Source organism: Zootoca vivipara, chromosome 7 (assembly GCF_963506605.1).
Source record: "Zootoca vivipara chromosome 7, rZooViv1.1, whole genome shotgun sequence".
Taxonomy (NCBI): domain Eukaryota; kingdom Metazoa; phylum Chordata; class Lepidosauria; order Squamata; family Lacertidae; genus Zootoca; species Zootoca vivipara.
In genome coordinates, this window is record NC_083282.1 from 21031664 (window position 1) to 21051945 (window position 20282).

The 20282-nt window shown below is 41.5% G+C and overlaps 1 protein-coding gene across 2 annotated transcripts in view; it reads left to right on the plus strand.

Annotated features, from left to right (window-relative positions):
- The first annotated feature begins 1790 nt into the window (after positions 1-1790).
- SLC44A3 (solute carrier family 44 member 3) overlaps positions 1791-20282 on the plus strand; it is a 37100-nt gene continuing 18608 nt past the window's right edge. For both annotated transcript variants that reach the window (XM_060276721.1, XM_035121916.2), the window contains exons 1-10: positions 1791-2017; positions 3976-4083; positions 4702-4844; positions 5987-6123; positions 10282-10375; positions 10907-11076; positions 13056-13145; positions 13831-13955; positions 15863-16049; positions 18638-18803. In XM_060276721.1, the coding sequence (XP_060132704.1) occupies positions 1991-2017; positions 3976-4083; positions 4702-4844; positions 5987-6123; positions 10282-10375; positions 10907-11076; positions 13056-13145; positions 13831-13955; positions 15863-16049; positions 18638-18803 (1247 nt within the window). In that variant the 5' untranslated portion in view covers positions 1791-1990. The remainder of the gene's footprint in view (positions 2018-3975; positions 4084-4701; positions 4845-5986; positions 6124-10281; positions 10376-10906; positions 11077-13055; positions 13146-13830; positions 13956-15862; positions 16050-18637; positions 18804-20282) is intronic.

Here is a 20282-nt window from a genome sequence, read left to right on the forward strand (position 1 = left end):
TGTTGTGATGCTATGCCACATCTGGAAATGGTGGCTCATGCTAGCTCAGTGGTAGTGACTAATTTTGGTATATTACTGTACTACAAATGTGGAGAGAAATCAAGGGAAAAAAACAATTCTTCATGTTTGGCTCATTGAGGTAATTTCTAGGAGACAGATCTACGTAAATATTTTTATTCTAATCTAGCCCAGACTGCAAGATATTTACAACTTGTAGATACTTAAACTGGAATAGAATCCAATCACTTGGCAGTGTAGGGAGGCCAAACTGAATAAAGTACTGCATGCAATTAAAGCAAATACAATATATGGCTACCATTCTGTGGCTCATCTTCTTTTTAGCTTCTGGAAGAAGCAGCTTGTACAGTCACAGGTGGCTAGAGCCTCCATTTCCTTATTCATCACCTTGGTCCAGAAATGCGAGTTCACCAGGTGCTGCCAGCAAGAAAAGGGTCCCCAGTGCCAACATCATTACCTTCAGTGACAGCAGCAGCAGCTGACATATTCTACTAAAGGTTCCTGGTGAACTTGTGGAAGTAGGAACGCCCCCCCCCCCCACCATGTTCACTGGCATTTTATCCTGCTTATCTTGTTCTGTTTATAGTACTAGACTACAATTCTCTGTGTAGTTAAGTAACAATTTTCCCACATTGCATGTATTACAAAGCAGCCAGTAGTGTTCTGGTCAATCCAACTGCTACCCAGCATGCTGTTTTGGACATTGTTTCTCAGATTCTTTCAGAATATCGCTATTGGCTTGGATTCAATCACATATTGCCAGGTTCAGGTTGCACAATTAAAGTTTATTTGGAACTCTTGTGCATTGTTTTCTCCTGCTCTAAACCCAGAAATTGATTGCATGAAGGTTCTGTGCCCACCTGAGGAATGAATTATTATTATTTAGTTGTTGTTGTTGTTGTTGTTGTTGTTGTTGTTGCAGATACAAGACACTCCTCAACACACTCTGCCCGTGTTGTGAGTGCTTTGAGCATCGATAAATGACCAGGTTCAAAGGTGGCAACCCTACGGGAAGGACGGTTACCAACCTGTGCAACTGCTTGCCAAGTTGATACTGTAACAATTAGAAGGCAATAGAGCCTACTGAGAGTTGTTGGGGACGGGAGCCAAAAGGGGTGTGTGAATCTGAGCAAAGCACTATGAAGTGTGTGGGCAGATGGGAAAATAAAAAAACTGCTACGGAGAGTCGGAGGCTGCGCCCTGGCGGTTCTGTAAAAAGAAAACATTTTCTGAAGATGCAAGGTGGCAGCTTTGTTTCGTGTTCCCATGAAGAAATGGACTCCAAAAATGTACTATAAAGTGAAGTCTTGTGCCCTGGCTCTTCACAGCAAGTGCATCATTTGCCCTTTCCCTCTTTTAGACGCGCGAGCGTCCACAATCACACACCGAGCCAAGGCGCAGCAACCCCTTTTTCCACCCCGCCGGGCATCGGCCGCTGTGGAACGTCAGGAATAAGGCCAGGCTGCTGCAAGCAACTTCTTGGCGAGAAGCGCGAGCTCATTCAGCTCCTTGACTTTAGAATTCTGGAAACTTGGGATGGTTCTGGTGGTCATCCGTGCGCCCGCGCGGGTGGTTTCACCACGTTGCCTTTTAAGTCCACCTCGAGCTCCCCAAGAGAGTTGGCTGCAGGGTTAGTAGACGGCTAAGCAGCGCCAGCTGCCTTGGGCACGGCCAAATAAAAAGAGAGAGAGAGAGAGAAAAAGAAGGGGGTCGGGCCGTCGGGGAGTTAAAACAAGGCGGTGCTTGCCCTCAGGGCGCCGGGCTTCGGGAGGACGGGTGGTGAGGCGACGACGGGGAAGGTAAGAAGGTGGGTGGCTGACTCGTCGCTAAGAGCCAGCAATCCGCGCCCAGCTTCGTCGCGGCCCTGCCTTCGCGAGCCTGGCTTCCCGGTGCTGGCAGAGCAGGACGGAGGAGCCGCCCAGCGCGGCTGCTGCCCTAGAGGGGAAAAGGCGGAGGCGGGAAGGAGAGCAGCATGGCGTGCTACAGCGGGGAATACGTGGTAAGGGGGCCACCACTCGCAGCCGGCAGGGCGCTCAGCCTGAGGGGAGTCGGGGGGCGGGAAGGCGGCGGCGGCGGCAGCGGCGCTGACAACTTCAGTAGCGGGAAGTCTCCTGAGGGGAGAAAAAGGCGGTTTCGGCTGCTGCCGCTGCTCTTCCTCCTGCTGTTTCCTCAGGCGACCTCCGCCTGCTCTGAACGGCCCCCGACGAGGCGGTCGAGATAACCCGCCAAAACTTTCCACTTGAAATTCACCTTTCTTGCTCAAGACTCCCATGGCGGCGCGTTTCCCGTGGGCTCTGCCGCCCCCTAGGCCGACAGGTGCATTGATTTTATCGCTCCCGGAGTAAAGAGGCCTCCTTCCACGCTTATCTTTTTGTCACCACGAACGGCACATATTAAGGGGCCGCCACAGGAAATAAAGCGCGAGGGGGTAAAGGTTCAGAGCTTTTCTGATCTGGGCAAACTTCTGTGACGCCGGTTCTCCCTCAGGGATGGTTCCACAATAGTGTTCCTCTCTGGAATCTGGCAGTGCAAAAAAATGGCAAATGCTGTATTGTAATCTGCCCTGAAAGCATTCTCTAATGAAAGGAAGTAAATCAAAATAAATGTCATGTAGCTGCTGGCTGTGATTTTTTTATACTGTGCCAGCAAAATCAGCCCTAGTTTTATCTGTCCCAGAGGAAGCTATCTTTAGAGTGGTTTGTTTTGTTTTTTTGTTCGGCATCATATATTCGGGAAACATGGGGGAATATAGATGGCGCCTGCAAATGATGTTGATGCAGGTAGTGAAGTTTTCATGGCATGTAATCAGATCATAGTGTAAACACACCCATCTGAGAAATACTACACACCTCTGTGCATTCATGGGTTTTCATACAAAAGTGAATGTAAATGTGTTTGTATTGGCCTAGAATGGAAAAAATTAAGTTCCTTAAACTTGTGAGATAAAGTTTCAGAGATTAAATGCAAACAAACATAATATCCTTATTTTACATTGTTGGGTATTGCCCAGTGAACAAGAGCTCAGAACCAGTGTGTGGAAATAGATCTTGTGCCAACACAAGTGCAGTTTCCCATTTAGGTATGTCTATACAGTATACAAGAGTGAGAAAACTAAAAGAGAAAATTTGTCCTGCCATTTGTCCTGTCCTGCCTGACCCCTGCCAGGCCTTGTGACCTGTAATATTCCCCCACATCTTCAGAGACATAGGATACTATCATGGGTTGAAGGCAGGCACTGAATGAATTGTGAGAAATGGATTTGTGAAGTGAATGGCCTTTATAGCCACACCTGCTAACTACTACACCTATCAGAATTTCCCCAGATATTTCATTACTTAGAGACAATGCATGCTTTTAATACAGTGGTGATTGACACATGCAGAGACTAAATTAAAATTACTGGCAAAGATTACCACACAAGAAGACATGTTGGCTACATAAACTTCTCTGTGCTCTGCCTCCACTGTTGGTGGAATGCCAGTTGCTAGAAACTACAGGATGGGAGAGAACTCTTGTGTTTGAATCCAGATTGCTGGTTTCCCATGGGCATTTGGCTGGTCACTGTGAGAACAGGATGCTGGACTAGTTGGGCCGTTGGACTGATCCAGCAGGCTCTTCTTATGTTCTTTAATTTTTAATGCAGCACAATCACATCTTAACATGCATTGTGTGGTTTCACTAAATGCACAGAAGGTGGAGAGCTTAAAAGCTTTTTGTGCAGGGCTTTCCCAGCACGGAATGCTCTCACAAGATCTCGTTTAAAAGCGCTCTGCCTTGCTTGGGCAATGCCAACTTGGCATGTGGCTCCAAAGAGGTAAGAACGCTCACACTGGCAATTCCAAAGGGGTGGGTCAGATATAAACATTTTTGCATATATGCATGAGCCCCATGCAAGACACAGTCATACTGTATATCCATTATATAATTGCATTATTATATATATATTTAAAATTCCAGGTTTCTGAAGATGGGTTACCTGAACCAAGAAAGTGGAGACCGTTGATGTATAGGAAATGCACAGACCCCATTTGGTTGATGATATTCTTTCTCTTTTGGTCAGGTTTGGTAAGTACTGTACCTAGTATTCCTGATGAAATGGGTGGTATCCAATAAAACAGTTCTGCTAGCACAACTTTTGGCTATACACAATGGAACTTTCCCTCCCTCTCCTCTCCCTGTTCACCCCCATATTCAGTAACTTGAATATGCCAGCAAAGGCACAACAAAAATGGGTCAGCTGCATATTCTGGCATGGCAGGGTGTTGGACTAGATGATCCTCAGGGTCCCTTCCAATTCCAGTTCTATGATTCTCATTCTATGGGAAAAAAAGACCTATCCAAACAACTTGTTTTTCTGTTGCGAGGAGGTGGGGAGAGGGTTGATGAGAGACAATGGGAAACCAATCAGATAGTATCCTGGGCTTTTTTCATTTTTCACACATATGCATAGATATTAAGTGTTGTTGAGCTCATGGGAATAAATGCTAAGATGTGTCCTAGAGGATTTCCCCAGGGAACCACTGTTACTATTTATGCGAAGCTCAGGCTCAGTTCTATGTGAGTTAACCTCCTTGCTGTTGTGGAAAGAAGGAGTTCTTGGCAGACAACAGCGATTCTTAAGGAGAAAAGAGGCCTGCTTTGGATTCCATAACAGTGTGACAGATTTCTTATGTATTCTCATAGATGTTTATAACTGGCTATGCTGTAACAGCTGGAGCTGCAGAAAGACTTGTGTTTGGATATGACAGCTACGGAAACATATGTGGTCGGAAGAACACTCCTGTGGTTGGTGCACCATTGTCGGGACAAGATATGACGGATAAAAAGTGAGCATGTTCTTATTTCAAAAGGCTTCAGTGTTATCAAAAGATAGCAAATAAAATCAGGCCTTTGGCTGATTAACTTTCTATTTCCTTTTAAAAGTGTATGTTTTCGTTCTTGTTTTTTTTGTGTTCTCGTTTCGTACTTTTATGTTGTGATCTTATGCCTTGTGATTTTTGGATGAAGGGCAGTATCAAATCTGAATAAATAGTAATGATAATGATAATAGTAAAATTTAATCAGTCAGGAATACATAATCGATGCTTAAAGTAGTAATTGTAAATGCCAATATATTGACTTCAGTAAGGCTGAGATATCCTATATATTTTAGCTGTTTACAAATTTATTAATTATTTACATACTGCTTTTCGCCATGTAGGTCTCAGAGTGGCTTACAACAATAAAATATAACATTTAAAACAAAAATGAAACCTCTGAAATGTACAACCTCAAGAATTTTTAAATCTCAAATTATCTTTTTTAAAAAGAATTCCTTGCTCCCAAATTACTGAAATCCCTTAGGACAAATATTGGGAACCTGAAGCCTAGAGACTGAACGTGGCCTTCCAAGCATTTCTGTCTTGGCCTTTGACCCCTCTAAGTAAGACATGCCCTTATTCGAGCCACATCCACCCTCAGCAGGACACAACACTCATCCACACTGCTCCAGAGTTACCAGAGTCCTTTTGTCTTGTTGAAATATGACATGTCATTGAACTATGATAACACCTATTGCTTGCCTGGATGGAGGGATGTTTGTGGCTTTTGTGTGGCTGTGCCCACAGTTGCCTCTGGCAATGCCCATGACTGACATGTGGCTCCCAGATGAGAGAGAAAATTCCCCTTTGGCTCAAAAAGGCTGTTCTAGGTGTAAATATTACTGCCTACTGGATCAGCAGTAGACTTGACCTTATATTTTTATTGCAATAAAACTGTATTGTGTTCAGGGGGAAAATATTTATTTATATTTCGTAAAATTTATATGCCATTTGATTGTTTTAAAAAAACCTCAAAATAGTTTACAAAAAATCACTTTTATGTGTTTCTAAATTTAAAAATCTGTTTTGTATAGGAAAAACAGGTTGTCGGAGAGGCAAGGTGAAAATTTAGTTGTTTGTTAATGGGAAGTTTTCTCGTTCTCTCCTAGATTTGTTTTCTTTTTGAATTCATGTGATTTGCAAATAAAAAATCTCAAAATTAATTCAACTGCATTGTGTGTATCGAGTTGTCCACAAGAGCAGCTTTCTTCCTTGGAAGAAATTCAATTTTTTGCAAAGAATAATGGTATGTGGTAAAGTTCTTTATAATCTTTCTTTTATAATAACCTAATCAGTTAAAAAATTAAGATTTGATTTGACTTGACATATATATGAAAGGGACAATATTAAATAGACATGCGGTTGTAATGCATGTTTGCCATCAGCTTGATTATAGTTGTGTAGTCATGTTCTAAAGTTGCAATCATATACATGCTTATTTAGAGGGACACGGGTGGCGCTGTGGTCTAAACCACTGAGCCTAGGGCTTGCCGGTCGGAAGGTTGGCAGTTCAAATCCCTGCAACGGGGTGAGCTCCCGTTACTGGGTCCCAGCTCTTGCCAACCTAGCAATTCGAAAGCACCTCAAAGTGCAAGTAGATAAATAGGTACAACTCTGGCGGGAAGGTAAACAGCATTTCCGTGTGCTGCTCTGGTTCGCCAGAAGTGGCTTAGTCATGCTGGCCACATGACTTGGAAGCTGTCTGCGGACAAATGGTATAGAGCGAGATGAGCGCGCAACCCCAGAGTCATCCGCAACTGGACCTAACGGTCAGTGATACCTTTACCTGTACCTGTACCTTTACCTGCTTATTTAACTGAATGGGGCTTACTTTTAAGTATTTATGTGTAGAATTGCACTGTTAATTCATTCAACCATTTTAGACTAGTACACACTTTTATTTTTTGCTAACTTCCCTTTCCCAATGTTCATACCGCTGGAAAAAAGAGCATTCCACTTCTATATAAATGCTAATAACAATAGTACACTACAGATTCAAAAAGGCAAACACACATTTAAAATAACATAAAAAGTACAATGGCCAAGTTCCAAGAAGCTGCTTTAGACACACCAAAGGCTTAAGGTTGTCAAGTGGAATTTTCTTACTCATTTCCCTGGAACAACAACCCCCTGTATGCAATTGAACTGTGTGCTTTCAAAATTCCTCTCAGTTTCAAAAGCAATTTGGAGAAGAAACATGTGCAAAGGCCTGTTTGGCATACAGAACTACATGCTTAGGTTTTGAGTTTTTTGTATTTTGTCATATTATTATTATTATTATTATTATTACAGTATTATTACCCAACCTTTACCATAAGGCCTCAAGACTAGTCACAGCAATTAAAAAAGAAGAAGTTAAAAACAGTTTAAAACAAATCAAAAAGAAGAAGTTAAAAACAGTTTAAAACAAAAACAGTTTAAAACAAAACAAATAGGGTAGGTCATAAAAATATATGTCAACTGCCAAAGGCCAAGGGAAAGAGGTGAATCTTTAGCATTTGATGAAAACAATGCAATAAAGATGCTGGACATACCTCTTTGGGGAGGAAATTCCACAGTGTAGAGCTGTCACAGAGAATGCTCTCTCCCAGGCCACCCCCTCATCACGCTTATGAGGGTGGTGAAACTATCAGGAAGGGCCCTGAACCTGGCTGAAGGGTGTTTTTTAATTGCATCGATATTCTGTTAACTAGAAATACCAGGAATTTGAACCAGGAACCTTCTGCATGCAAAGCATTTGTTCTACCACTGAACTATAGTCTGCCCTTTATATCTAATGCATCCCTCTCCAAATGTCCTTTCGTTGTGCTGTGGCTATTTCTCCTAAACCCTTTGTCCTCTTTAAAGGGCAGCAATTCCCTCTTTGTTTGTTCTACCGGTACTTTATCCCATTTATATGACTTGTATCTTTGTGCCTATGATATTCCCCAGCCCCTACAGTATTTTCCTGAATAAATGTTGAATAATAGCAGTTGTTGTAATAGTAGTAGCATTAACAGCAGTAGAAACCTTCAGTTTTTAGGTAATATTCCTCCCATGTTTTGTATGTACTTTAAGAACTATACTGTACAGTGATATTTATTTATAGACTTATATAAACAGTTTAAAAATATTCCCAGGGCTGCTAACAAATAAATAGTAAAACAGATACAAAATACAATACATAAACATTAAACAGAAAAACAAACAGAAAAACAATCAAAGCAGCAGAAGTATTAACAGCCATTAAAACCATCAGCTAAAACTACTGAGATAATATGCTTGAAAGCCTGGGCAAGTACAAAGGACTTCACCTGGCGCTGAAAATACATCAAGTTTCTTGTCAGGTGATGGGCAGAACGCACCACCTCTATGAGGAAAACTCTTCACTTTGAGGGTGCCACAACTGGAAAGCCCCCTCTTTAACCATTGCACCCCTAACTTCGAAAGGTAGAGGGATTTGAGGGAGAGACTTTGAAGATGCTACTATCGTTTGGGGAGGTCATTGTGTGATTGGAGTAGGTGGTTCTTTAGACACCTGAGTCCCAGGCTACTTAGGAATTTAAAGATAAGCACCAGCACTTTGAATTTTGCCCAGAAATTGACCAACGTCCAGTGTGGTTGGCTAAAGCAAATACAAAGAAAGAGAGGGTACAAAACCATTTTCAATATTTTCCGTTTTGCATTTTTTCTACTCCCCTACATTGGTTCAAATTGTCAGGAAGACTGATTTTAGTATTTTGGCAATTTTGAATACTGATAAGATAGAATCCAGGCATTCTTTGCATGGCAGTTTTGTTATAATGCAGCATTTTTGCCAGCAAAGGGATTGAAGATAATTCAATTCCCCACCCCCTTTTTGTTTTGTTTTTTGGGTTGTGTTTTTTAATGAAGTTAAACACCTAGTGTTTTTGGTCTCATTCTAATAATTTTAGTCCAGTTCTTAAAAATAATGGTATCTGAGTAAGCTAAAATAATGTTAGCACTCACATTATTTTTGTGATAAATATATGCATTAGTAGCAATTTACAGTAGTTCCAATATTAAAATGTTCCAGTTTACCTAAGAAATGCTGCAACATTCCCTGCTGAGGCTCATATCCCATGTACAGATAGTAATGGTAATGGTGCAATCATATATAGGACATGCATGATTTTTAAAACCATGGCTACAAAGCATTTCCCATATTTCAATTCTCATGTTTACATTGTCCATGTCTATCAGTACTTTGACAGATTTTAAGCTCAGAACAAATTATGCTACATTATTGTAGCACAATGGGATCACCTTTTCTCCTCTGCTCCAGAGGGTTGGAGAAACTCCCGAAATAGATTTAGGGGTGCATGGAGGGAGGAGTGGGGTAAATGTTTCATTGTGCAAGGAGAAATCATTGCACTGATGGAATGTTCACCTAAGCGCTATGTTGAATACAACCCAGCATGATTCTCAAAGCACCTTAGTATGGATCTTAAAGTTTTGAACAAGAAATTGAGAGGGAAAAGGTTCCTATCATATGGCTTCATAATGTCCATAATGTTTCATGGATCTGAGTATATCCATCCTGCAAACTTTAAATGTGTGATTGACTAGATACATATTTTAGAATGTGATAGTAGAAGTAACTCTTAGAAATAAATCTATTATATTAACAGAATACATTTAGAATGATAAAATAATGAGATTTAGATTGTCTGTTAGGTCCCACAAAACATTCCAGAGGTGAAATATGTATTTAACTGGTGTTTACCCCAAGAATCTCCTGATCAGACTTCTGCTATGTGCTCTATCTGGGACTACTGTTGAAGATTGCTCAAAAGCTGCAGCTGATGCAAAACTCGCTGCTAGATTGATTTTGGGTGTTAGCCACAAGAAGCATATAACACTAATTGCCTGTGAGGTCCATCAGTTCACAGCTTGTTTCGAGGCTAAATTCAAAGTACTACAGCCCACCTTTAAAGTCCTTTAGAGTTTGGGTCCAAGATGCTTAAGATAGCATCCTATCCCATATTTATTTGATAGTGATTAACAATCCAACACATTTAATCTTATGTTTGGAGACAGAGCTAAGAGGTTAGTAGAGAAAGCTTTTTTGGTAGTGGCCCTGCATTATACAACCAATTGCTTACTGTGAGATTCAGATCTTTAGCCTTTGTAAGTAGGCTGTAAAGACCTATTTAATTAAACAATTTTTTGGAACATGCCTATTTTGATTTAGTGGTTGCTGTTTTCTTCTACTAATTGTTTCTTTAACTTTTTTATTGTATCTTAGTTTCATTGTAAAGTTCTTGCTTTGATATACTGAGTGTTGTAGTGGAAGGTGGGCTATAAATTTTCTACATTAATAAAGCTAAGTTGCATTCACATCCTTTCTAGTTTCTTTAAATGATAACCAGAATGTATTTTTATGTGGGTTTGTTCTCTGTAGGTTCTTGCCTCTGTGTTTACAATTTGAATGTTACCAGTTGTACATATAGTCTCAAAACTGCTGAGCTTTGTCCTGCCTTACCAGTTCCACCAAGGTAAGGAGTAACATGAATAATATTTTGCCTAAATGCTAGTTTTTCATACAAAGAAATCAACTACTTGTTTATTAATTTTTGATTTTCAAATCTTGGGGGAAATGTATTGCAATTTGAATATTGTTTCTAATTTCTGCCTGCTTCTTTTCTCAGTAATTCACTCAAAGTAAAGGGGTGCGCTCAGAGACAGCATAGGACTCTAGCCCCAATCATCTTAGTCTTTTGTGGAGAAGGGTTTTTCCTATTTCCCCCATGTAGATAATTATATCTCATCAATTTAATAGAGAAATATGAAATTTAGAAGATATTTAAATGTCTAAATGTCCCCAAGTAGTCACACATGTAGAAACCTCTATAATGCCAGAAGTTCCAGGTATTGAGTGACGATATGTGTAAAAAACCTCTCTCTGGCAATGCATTACTGTTTATATTGTAGGTTCAGTGAGAGCATGGTTCCCCTTCCTCCCTAAATTTAACAATGTGTTTGAAATGCTAAGCCCAATGTCTTGTCTGTCTCTTTTAACCTTCTAGTGTGTCTTTCCCATTGTTTAATCGATGTGTTCCACGAAATGCTAAGTGCTATTCCCAGTTTGCTTCTGTACTGATAAACGTGGTTAATGAAGTGGATATTTTTCATCGGATTCTGGGTGGGATTATGGCAGGAAGAGATACAGTCATAGGATTGTGCTTCCTTGCACTAGGTAAGCTAACAGCTGTATATATAATATCATTGCAGCATTTCATTTAAGAAGTAAACTGCATTATTATAATTGTAGTTGAAGTTACTGAGTCTTCTTATTTAGTAGATTGCAATATATTGTATGTAATAGTTGATCAGGCAAGAGTTAGATGCAATAAGAGGTGCTATTTCCTGAAGACCTCTGAGGAAGAATATTCTCTAATATTGGGTTTAGTTATAGAATCCAGTGATGTCTGCCTGTTTACCGTAAGCAACAGATCTCCACTTGTGCACTAGGACTTCCTCTTCCTATCCTACACTCTGTAGGCTCTTGCATGTCCACCAAATCTAATCTAACTGTTCCCCAACCTTCTGGAGCAGATGTTGGGGATGTAGAAGGGTTGCAAGGTGGAGGAGAGAAAAGAGATGTGCCCTTGCACACCTGGAAATCTGCGTGAACAACATGGATGCCACCCTCTGTCTTGTGTGGAATTTATATGACTCAGTGGATTGCAGGAGGCATTTGAGTTTTTATTTTAAATGATTATTGAAATACAGAAAATACAGAGTTGCTCTCTTAAAGCAGTCCTTTCAGAAGTTACTCTTTATTGCTCTTTCAGAATTTGGCAGTTGATATTTTGCTAATGTCAATAAATTAAATATACATTATTAATCCTTCATACTTATCCTCTGGTACTGTTGAGAGCGATTAATAAAGGAGATACGGAAATTATATAGGACAGTATTTTGCTTAATGTCTAAAAAGCGTTAAGCAGACTGCCTCAACATGAATTAACAGCTTGTGAAGAACAGAAGGTTTATTGTGGATTTCTAGCACGATCAACCAAAAATGAATGTTGCACGTAGTAATGTGGCACTGATTTGGATGGGGCATTGAAGCAGCCAGAATGCCAATTCTGTATGGCATCAACAAATATACAAAACAGGGTTACAAGAGCTGTCAAAATTATTAAAATCAAAGCCCGCAATCATGCACACAGTAAGGCTGCTTAAATTCATATGGGTTTATTGGAAGTTTGGCAGTGATATCAGCAGGAGCGCTGTGAAAACCTCTAGTCACATCTAAAATTCCCATGCAAGGGCGTACCCACCACGGGGCAAGTTAGGGCAGCTGCCCTACTCTAGAAGCAGGGCTGGTGGGCAGAGGCGGAGCACAGCCCGGCGGAGCGCGAGTTCGCCATTCCCGCCGCGCCGCGCCGCACCCTCCCTCCAGCTCCCCGGCGCGCCCTCAGGCAAGGCCAAGCGCGGCGGGGAACCAGGGAGCGCGGCGCGGTGGGCGGGAACGCCGAACTCGCGCTCCGCTGGGCTGGGCTCCGCCTCCGCCCACCAGCCCTGCTTCTAGGGAGGGGCACAGCCCGGCGGAGCGCGAGTTCGCCGTTCCCGCCCGCCGCACTGCGCCCTCCCTCCAGCTCCCTGTCGCGCCCTCTGGCAAGGCCAAGCGCGGCGGGGAACCAGAGAGCGCGGCGCGGCGGGCGGGAACGCTGAACTCGCGCTCCGCTGGGCTGGGCTCCGCCTCCGCCCACCAGCCCTGCTTCTAGGGAGGGGCACAGCCCGGCGGAGCGCGAGTTTGCCATTCCCGCCCACTTTGTGGCCCCTCCCCTTCCGTGCCTTGGCCCCTCCCCTTGCCCCCCCCTAGTTTTGATCCTGGGTACGCCCATGTTCCCATGTAAACCATTTAGGCTGCAATACTGTACAAGCAACTCCCCGTTTGCACTCGGGTTGTGTTCTGGGTCATTCCGTGCATAAGCCTGTTCCACTTCCCCTTCCTGCCCTGTTCCAGGGCCCAAAACAGCATGCATGCAGGTGGTCATGCGTCAATTTGGACATGTGCAAAATGGTCACTGCCTGCACATACTTAACTGGGTTAAGGCTGGTTAAACTCAGTGGGGCTTACTTCTGAGTACAAATGCATAGGATTGCATTAGTAGTCAGCTTGATTAACAAGTAAACTATAGTAACTTTTTTTCTCTCCACTTGCAGCATTCTCTATAATAATCATGTTAGCCTTCAGATTCATCAGCGTGCTTGTGATCCATATTTTTCTTACACTACTTATATTTGGATTATTATGTGAGTATTGATCCTTTGAGTATATATTTTCATATTTTTGTGTGCATCTATATCTATATGCTAGGATTCAAATTACCGTGTGAAGTTTCAAATGTACGGAGAGGGCTTTTAAGTTCCCTCCTTAAATGCCTCCCCTTCAAAAGTGCCCTCAAATTTCAGGGACCCTCTAGGACAGTGTTTCCCAATTGGTTGTCCAAGGTAAAGGTAAAGGTAAAGGACCCCTGACAGTTAAGTCCGGTCGCGAACGACTCTGGGGTTGCGGTGCTCATCTCGCTTTACTGGCCGAGGGAGCTGACATTTGTCCGCAGACAGTTTTTCCGGGTCATGTGGCCAACATGACTAAGCCACTTCTGGCGAAACCAGAGCAGTGCACGTTTACCTTCCCGCCGGAGCGGTACCTATTTATCTACTTGCACTTTGACGTGCTTCCGTGGTACATACCCGTTAACTATCCAGGACATTCTGTTACATAACTTTGAATCAGCAAGAGTTTAAAATCAAAGGCCCATACATCAACACTACTTTACTTCAAGGTTGCGAGTATAATGATCTATTTTTAGGTCCACCATTTGATGCCAGTCTGATTTTTCAGTTTCATGGGCACTGCAGATAAGGAAAGTATACCTAAGTAGTTCGTGTCTTTCAGTTAAAATAAATAATGCCTGTATTGCTGTATTTGTTCCAGTTGTTTCAGGAATCATGTGGTGGCTGTATTATAATTACACCAATGAGCCGAGCATAGAATTGGAAACAGAAAAGGAAAACATGAAATTATTGTTTGGATTTGCTATTTTATCTTCAATCATTACGGTAAGACACTTACCACAGAGTCATTAGCATTTTGTGGGAAATTTGTTAGCATGGGGTAAGGTGGGGCTACCTCAGAAGTATATGATAAACTGGAACGCTACAGGTAATTTGACATTTTTGTTTGCAAAAAGCATCTCGTGTCTCCATCTGCACTGTTGCAGGTCTCTGGTAGGCAGAAATCAACAACTTCATGGGCCTGCACAAGCCACTAGAGCAGGCATAGGCAAACTCGGCCCTCCGGATATTTTGGGACTACAACTCCCATCATCCCTGACCACTGGTCCTGTTAGCTAGGGATGATGGGAATTGTAGTCCCAAAACAGCAGGAGGGCCAAGTTTGCCTATACCTGCAAGAGACCCCTGAAAAACTTTCTTTTCCAACTGCCACTCAAACAGTGAAGGCTGGGAGTAGTGTGCTGCACATGCTTATGTGCGCATTCTTGCATTTCACACCTGCAGACATGTGGAGGCACACAGCCCCCTGCCCCAGCTGATCTATGCAGATCAGGCAAGGAGGGGGGTTATCATCATAGCTGTCAAGTTTTCCCTTTTCTCACGAAGAAGCCTATTCAGCATAAGGGAATTTCCCTTAAAAAAAGGGGAACTTGACAGCTATGGTTATCATTCTCTCTCCACACACCAAATGATCCATCTGATGACTGGAGAAGGTGTGATTTGCATCCCCATCAGGGTGCTTGGCTGCCTACCCCAGTGCTAGGACTACTTTATTTTTCCCCACTTTTTGCTGCTGGTCAGAGTCAATGGGGCCAGAAAAAAATGCTTGGCAGAAATATGTAATTATTTCAATGGGACCTGCATGCAACTAGCTTGTTCTAGACTCAATTCAGCCATATTATAAGGCCTAGTGTTGAATGTGAAATAACCCATGCCACAATTAATGGAGCCATTTGCAAATTCTAGTTTATGATTTTCAGAATTCAGTACAGTTTGGTATGTTTATATATTGTTGATAGTGTTACAGTAGAATAAAGATCACCACTTGCTATGCTTATATTCATGTTTTGTTGTAGCAGAGAGAAAAAGTATAGAGCGGCTGCATAGACGGATTGTAGCACTGTGAGGCATCTGTGAGACATCTTCAAATTAGATCAGTGTGGATTTGGGGGTCTCAAGAGCCTGTAAAAACATGTGAGAATCTCACATGCTGACATACCCTGTTGTAGGCACAAGGTGGCATGCTATGAGAAGAAGCTTGTTCTGTAGTTTTGAGTGTACCTTTGCACAACTCCCCCAGTACACTGTTAAAAGCTGAACCTTTTGCTGCATGAGAAATGGTTCTGCAACAAGGTGCAATTTTGTGTTCCAGTATTTTTCCTAAGGACGCAGGTGGCGCTGTGGTTAAACCACAGAGCCTAGGGCTTGCTGATCAGAAGGTCAGCGGTTCGAATCCCCGCGATGGGGTGAGCTCCCGTTGCTCGGTCCCAGCTCCTGCCAGCCTAGCAGTTCAAAAGCATGTCAAAGTGCAAGTAGATAAATAGGTACCGCTCTGGCGGGAAGGTAAATGGTGTTTCCATGTGCTGCTCTGGTTCGCCAGAAGCCGCTTTGTCATGCTGGCCACATGACCTGGAGGCTGTACGCCAACTCCCTCGGCCAATAATGCGAGATGAACGCCGCAACCCCAGAGTCGGTCACGACTGGACCTAATGGTCAGGGATCCCTTTACCGTTACCTTGTTTTTCCTTTACCCATAGATCTGACAGGCCTCTTTCATTTTATATTTCTGCTTCTGCTAGGGTTGTAGCTGTTCTTGTTACAATCAATAATGGAACTAGAAAAAAGTTCCTGAACCAAGATTGACTGACCTTAAAATCTTAATACTTCTCCATCCCAAATGTTGTTAATTTGTTAACTGAAACATTTTAACGTATTATTTTTCTTTCTGGTAGGTTATTCTCATTCTCCTGACACTGATATTAAGGAAGAGAGTTCACGAAACTATACAGCTCTTTCATGTTGCCAATAAAATTATTGGCAACGTCCCTTCTTTGTTCTGCCAGCCTATTTGGACTTTCACAATACTTCTTTTCTTCTGGGTGTACTGGGTGGCTGTGTTACTTAGCTTAGGAACTGCAGGTTAGTAGACCTCCCACCCTCCCCCTAATGATATCTGGCTATATCACGTATTTTCTGTTAAACATGCACTTTTTGATGGTGCAATGTACACACGAATGCATAAGTGTTTTTTTTAAAAAAAAATTGTATTTCAACCATAGTTCCTGATACGTGAAAGGTAAGTCGTCTGGCACATTACTGAGGATATAGAATCCAATTACGTTAGTTCCTAAAAATAGTTTTTAGTTTGTGTTGACTTTGTAAAACAGCCTTGTTTTCTGCTACAAATGCTGTACCTGCTTAACTCTGTTTTAAGAATACAGTATATGTTGGATACAGTGCTGATGTGTATCATACAACAATTGTAGATGTCAGCTAGAATTTACCCAACTCTTCTTAAAGCATGTTCTGGGCCATGTGGTTTTATTCCCCAATTTGATTTGCTGCTCTTGGCACCATTATAAAGGTCAGCATTTCCTGGCAAAACTGCCTTTAGTTTCTCTTAGACACATTTTAAGCAGGCTTGGGTGGTTGTGACCTTGAGTTAGAAAGGCAAAGTTGATAAATCCATGTTGTAGCTTATTGTTGCAGCAGCACAGTACAATAAATGTACAGTGGTTTGATTTAATGCACCACACCTGCTAAAGAAATATTTTCCTTCTGCTGTAGAAAAAAAGTGGAGAGAATAAAATGTGTTCAGATGGCATATAAAGTAATGAGGAAGATTACAGCACAGTAGCCTGATTTGCGTCTTGCAGTAAGTCAAGCTATGGCTTACTGGGACCACACAAGCATGAAGGCTTCTAGAAGGGGAGCTTGCAGCCACATCATTCCATCCATATATTTATTGTTCCCTAGCCATGCTGAGCTAAACTCAAGGTTTGGCTTAGCATGTCATCTGAACCTTGTGGGAGTAAGGTTGATTTACTGAGACCTGCAAATGAGGCCAATATAAGTGTCAAATCAGATAGGCAAGATGCGAGAGGCATCATTTCCCTTTCTGTGGAGTGTCAAAAAGGGTGCCAGTTGTTCTAGCTGCCAGTTTGTAACTGTTAATATCTGTACAATTTTAATACCTGCTTTGTAGAAGTAAAAACAAGAAAGAGTCTTGTGGCACCTTCAAGACTGACCAATTTATTATGCCGCCTTATTGTGTCTGCTGCAAAAGACTAACATGGCTACCACTCTGGAAAGTATGTACAAGTAGTTGCCAAAATACCAACTTTTGTTTTCCTTCACCTTTAAGTGACAAGCAAGTAGTTATCAGATTTAATCCGGCCCTGTTCAAGCTGTTGCAGTGCAAAACATTAGCTTGATGTAATTGCTGCAAAACTACAGCCATACCTCAGTTTAAGTACGCTTTGGTTTGAATATTTTTAGTTTAAGTACTCTGCGGACCCGTCTGGAACGGATTAATCCACTTTCCATTACTTTCAATGGGAAAGTTCGCTTCAGGTTAAATATGCTTCAGGGTTAAGTACAGACTTCCAGAACCAATTGTATACTTAAACCAAGGTACCACTGTAATTCAGTTGACTTCTGTGTGTTTTAAAAGTCTGCACATAGAACAGCATTCCTGGACAAGGTCACAGAGTCGAGTCGCAGAATTGCTCCTCACTCAGCAAATATTTCCATTAAGTACTCATTGTGCTGTATCAGGTGTCAATAAATTCCCCTACTCCATCTGCAAACATGCATTGGCACAAGATAGTGTTAAATTGCTGGTATATCCCTGCCCATTAATGTTACGTGTTGCAATTGTGTCACATTCCAAAATGAGTCCAGCTTCCTGCCTAGCACTGTCTGCCCTTTACCAGAAGATTTCTTCACCCTGCTTTTCTAGTCCAGATGACCACTTTCAGGCTTCCTTGAAGAGTGGAAGGCCTTAAATAAAATAAATGTTGGCCTTCTGCTTATAAAGAGTCCTGACAGGTTTGAACAGCATTGTAACATTGAATGCCAGGCCTATCATTTCCATGCAATAAACTAAATCATTAGCAAATATTTACAGAAGGCTATCAAAAGTACAACATTCTGAGTGCAATGCAAGTCTTGCTGTGACAAACATTCCATCTGCGCAAGCATTTCACCTTGCCAGAAGGAATGATCCCACAGTTCTCTCCTGCATGCTGTTCTGGGGATTCTCCTGACCACTCTCCCAAGCCAATTTCAAGGAACAAATGGGGAGGAAGAGGGGAGCCCTGTTGCACAAGCAAAAGTCTTTGCACAGGGTTTCTTCTGATGGGGGTTGCTAGGTGAATCCCACCCTCTGCACATTGTGGTTTGTAACTTGTTCGCAAATATGTGCTAATAAGAAAATATTCTGGAGAATAATGTATATAACTGATTCACTGGCCCTCTTCAGGTGCTCTAATGTGGCAACAACATCCATCTTCCCACTGCTCTCAGTTGGGCCAGTCCACCAGGGTTTATATATTTATAATTCTTAAAAACCCATTTAACAACAAATCAGCTGAATATTATTTTTAAAAATCAATCATGGTTAGAATAGTTGAACGAAGGAAAAGTACATTAGATTAATGTCACCATTTCAAAAAAATAAATTTGTTTGTTGAGTCATTACATTTTTGTGTGTCTTGAATTTGCAGGCAATGCCCAAGTTGTTTCAAGAGGTCAAGTGGAATACAATATTCGGTTTGGCATTCGATACATGTGGTGGTACCACTTAGTTGGGCTTATCTGGACAAGTGAATTCATTCTAGCATGTCAGCAGATGACTGTGGCTGGGGCAGTGGTTTCTTACTTCTTCAACCGGTATGTGCGGCATTTATCTTCTTGCCAGGAGTTTTATTTCTTAGTCTTTATTTTCAATCTGTTGTGAAAGAAATTGTTTTCTTAAAAAGCCACGGATGGTTGGACTTTGAAAGCTAAGGCTACAGTCCTACACTCACTTATTTTCCTGGTAGTAAACTCAGAAATTACTTTCAGTAGATATGTATTGGAATGCAAAGTTGGTTATTCTGACATTGATAGAGATGAACTGCAACAAGAGCCACTGTAGCTTAGTTAAAAGACTGTAAACTAAGCACTTTTGATTTCAAATGTGAACTAGAAGAACTGTGAACTAAGCAGTTCTTACTTCGAATGTCACTACGGTATGAACCTAGTGGCTGCATTTGAACATAATACACAACCATAGCTTAGTGCTATGTGAATGTGAGTGATATTCGGGCTCATGCACTCTCCACTCATCTTCTCCAGTGTGTCTGTGGAGGAAGTCACAAGTATTTGCTTCAATTTTCGTTTAACTGTAATCTTTCACTGTATGGTTTTATCTGTTACTTGTCTTAACAAGCCAGCTTCAAGATATTGTTCACGATCTTGAATTGATAAGTAAAATCATAGTTCAAACTAACTTTAGTTCCTGATTTGGGTGGCTTGACAAACAACAATTAGTGGGAAACTGAAGCAGATTGTTTAAGCTACTGTTTAGTGTTCTGTCCAAACCAGGGTAGTATTTGATTTTAGGCTACTACTGCATCTCTCAGCCTTGGCGTGGAATAATGAAACTGCACTACTTTGCTGGCTTGTTGTAATGATTACTGAGATAATGTGTGTGAAACATGTTGAACTCTCTAAAGTGATACATAAATGCTTTGTAAGCGAATTGTGCACCACGAGTCTCTTAGACGCGTATGTATGAGAGTAACTGTGAGGGATAGGGCCATTGCTATAACTTCTAGAAGTACCAAGGCAGCTTTAGGAGTCAGAAAGCTGATGTTGTGCAAGCAGAAGCACACAAGCTTAACTGTCTATTATTATTATTATTATTATTATTATTATTATTATTATTATTGAGGGTTGTGCAACATATTTAATAAGTGCAAGGCACCTATTGGAATCAGCTGAATGAAGCTTCTGCTAGCTGTTGTGTGAGCAGGCTGCCATAACTGGATACCCAGTGCCTCTGGCACCAATAAAACTGCAATTCAAGCAATATTTGTTTTGTTTTATCCCAGAATGGACTATCTAATAGCTGGAATTCAGTCATTCCAGAATAATTCATATATTGGCAATCACTGTAAGCTGATTTTCCACTTCTCTCTCTCTCTTTGCGATTTCCACTTCAAAGCTATAATTTGTGTACATATTCTGTACATTTGTGTACAATTCTGTACATATATTATCTATAATGACCTCTTAAAAATAATTCTGTTACATTTTGACAAATAGTTTATTTAAACCCTTTTTTATTTTCATGAAATTAGCAACTCATCCTCTATAATCCTCTAT